This window comes from Stegodyphus dumicola, chromosome 3 (assembly GCF_044657685.1).
Source record: "Stegodyphus dumicola isolate Sdum_Otavi_A_Nest chromosome 3, ASM4465768v1".
NCBI lineage: Eukaryota > Metazoa > Arthropoda > Arachnida > Araneae > Eresidae > Stegodyphus > Stegodyphus dumicola.
Genome location: NC_140770.1, coordinates 58,729,193 through 58,731,230, shown reverse-complemented (window position 1 = coordinate 58,731,230; position 2,038 = coordinate 58,729,193). Strand labels below are relative to the sequence as shown.

General features: G+C 34.2%; 1 protein-coding gene across 1 annotated transcript; it reads right to left on the bottom strand.

Annotated features, from left to right (window-relative positions):
* Positions 1-802: 802 nt before the first annotated feature.
* On the bottom strand, positions 803-1,726 carry LOC146998001 (zinc finger BED domain-containing protein 5-like). The gene is made up of 2 exons (XM_085812426.1): positions 1,666-1,726; positions 803-1,563 (listed from the first exon to the last, which is right to left on the bottom strand). Exons 1-2 carry the CDS (start codon positions 1,724-1,726, stop codon positions 803-805), a joined length of 822 nt encoding a protein of 273 aa, XP_085668552.1.
* Positions 1,727-2,038: the final 312 nt, after the last annotated feature.

The following is a 2,038-nucleotide window of genomic DNA, read 5'->3' as shown; positions in this document are numbered from 1 at the left end:
TTTCGACATATTTAATAATTAACTTATTAAATTAAAACAACTTACTAAATTAAAAACAAATTTAATAATTATTAGTGACTTCCTTGCGCCTGTCTTGCAGAGCAAAGTTTTTCGAAGGAGGGTTTAATATTAGAAATAGACACTCTCAGTTCTTTTTCTATATTTAGCTGAGATCTATATTTTGTCTTCAAAGAAGCCACCGCTAGTAGAATGCGAAATGCCCTTGTTTTTAGTGCAGAAATCTCATCATCCACTCCTGCCAAAAATTCAAAGAGTGATTTATTACTAAATTGTCTTTTGGTTTCGCCGCTTGCCGTGAAGTCTATGAAGGTTTCTTCCTCTTCAATTGAGAGTCCTTCGGGAGTATTTTGAAATGGATCCCTCACCCACTTGTAACTTGATATCAGTTTGTCGTCAGCAAGAAAGTTCCTTTTAAAATTCTTTGCTAGCATTGCTAATTTTTTTTTTTTTTTTTTTTTTTCATTTTCAATGGTTATAAAAACAACTTTTACATGTTGGTCTTCATCCTTGTAAGTTTTAATACAATCATTCAAATTTGCAAACATTGTTAAGTTTTCTTGCTTTAAACTTCTGCTCCACAATTCAAATTTCCTACAAAAAGCATTAACTTTATCATTCGTGTCCAATATATGTGTATTTGCTCCTTGCAGTTGAAGATTCAAGTTATTTAGTTTCTCGAATATGTCGACCATGTAGCTCAATTTCATCGCAAATAAACTATCGCGAAAATTCTCATCTTCCGGTCCGTTTTCCTCTTCTAGGAAAACGGTGATTTCTTCTCTTAATTCATAAACACGTTGCAAAAATTTCCCTCGTGATAACCATCTTGCTCGCAATAAAATAGTAACGCTGAATGTACTGCACCCATGTCTTTACAAAGTGCAGAAAAGATTCTTGATTTCAGAGATCTCATTTTTATATAATTTACTACGGTTACAACCATAGTTAACACAATATTCAAACCAGAACTCATTTCTTTGGAAGCCAAAGCTTCTCTGTGGATCATGCAATGTGTCCAGACGCACTGTGGCGATTTTTGTTTCAAAAGTGCTTGAATACTTCGGAATCTTCCGGACATAGAACGAACACCATCGGTGCACATTCCGACGCAATTTTTCCATTCTATGTTTGCCTTGTTCATAAAATCATTTAAGATAGCAAATAATGCGAGTGCTGTTGCTTTGAGTTCTATTGGTTTGAAGAAAAGTAATTCTCCTACTACTGACAAATCATCACAAAATCTAACATAGGCAATGAAATGAGCATATGTATTACTATTTGTTACCTCATCGAGCTGTATTGAAAACAATTTGTCACGTAAATTCGACAAAAGCTGACACTCTACATCTTCAGCTATATCAGCTATTCGACGGGCAACAGTGTCATTTGAAAGAGGTATAGACTGCAATTGTTTTGCAAAATTATCTCCAAACATAATTTCTACAATCTCAGTTGCGGCTGGCAAAATAAGCTCTTCACCAATGGTGTGACGCTTTTTACATCTGGCTATTTTATATGAAACTTTGTAAGAGGCAATTAAACCTTTTTCATTCACAGACAAAGTTTTTTTAAACAATGATTTTTGCTTTTCATATGATTTTAATTTTAATTCGAAGAATTCTCTGGGTTTGTTTACGTACTCACTATGAAGCGTTTCCGAATGTCGTTTACGTTTATTAGGTTTCATGCTGTCTGCAGCCAACATTTTTGAGCAAATGATACGCAGGGGGGCCTTTCTTCTTCATTTACTTCAGTACTAGTAAACCCAAAATTTAAGTATTCTTGAGAATATTTTCTTGATTTTATTTTCGGAACCACGCTCGTCTGTGTACTTGTCTAATGCTCGCTTATAAATTTATCCATGATTCTGCATAAGTCTACTGCCATGAATATTTAATACGGTGAATTGCAATTACACGAAAATATATATAACGTACACATTGAGAATAGATTCAACAGCGATAGAAGGATCGACTCGAATGAGATTGCCTGGAATTGAAATTGGCGTCATAGAACT

Excerpts from the sequence above, each read along its gene's own strand:
- LOC146998001 (XM_085812426.1), bottom strand. The coding sequence starts at position 1,726 with ATGTTGGCTGCAGACAGCATGAAACCTAATAAACGTAAACGACATTCG. Across the intron at positions 1,564-1,665 it reads ACATTCGGAAACGCTTCATA|GTTTAATTGCCTCTTACAAA; the intron begins GTGAGTACGTAA and ends TGAATGAAAAAG.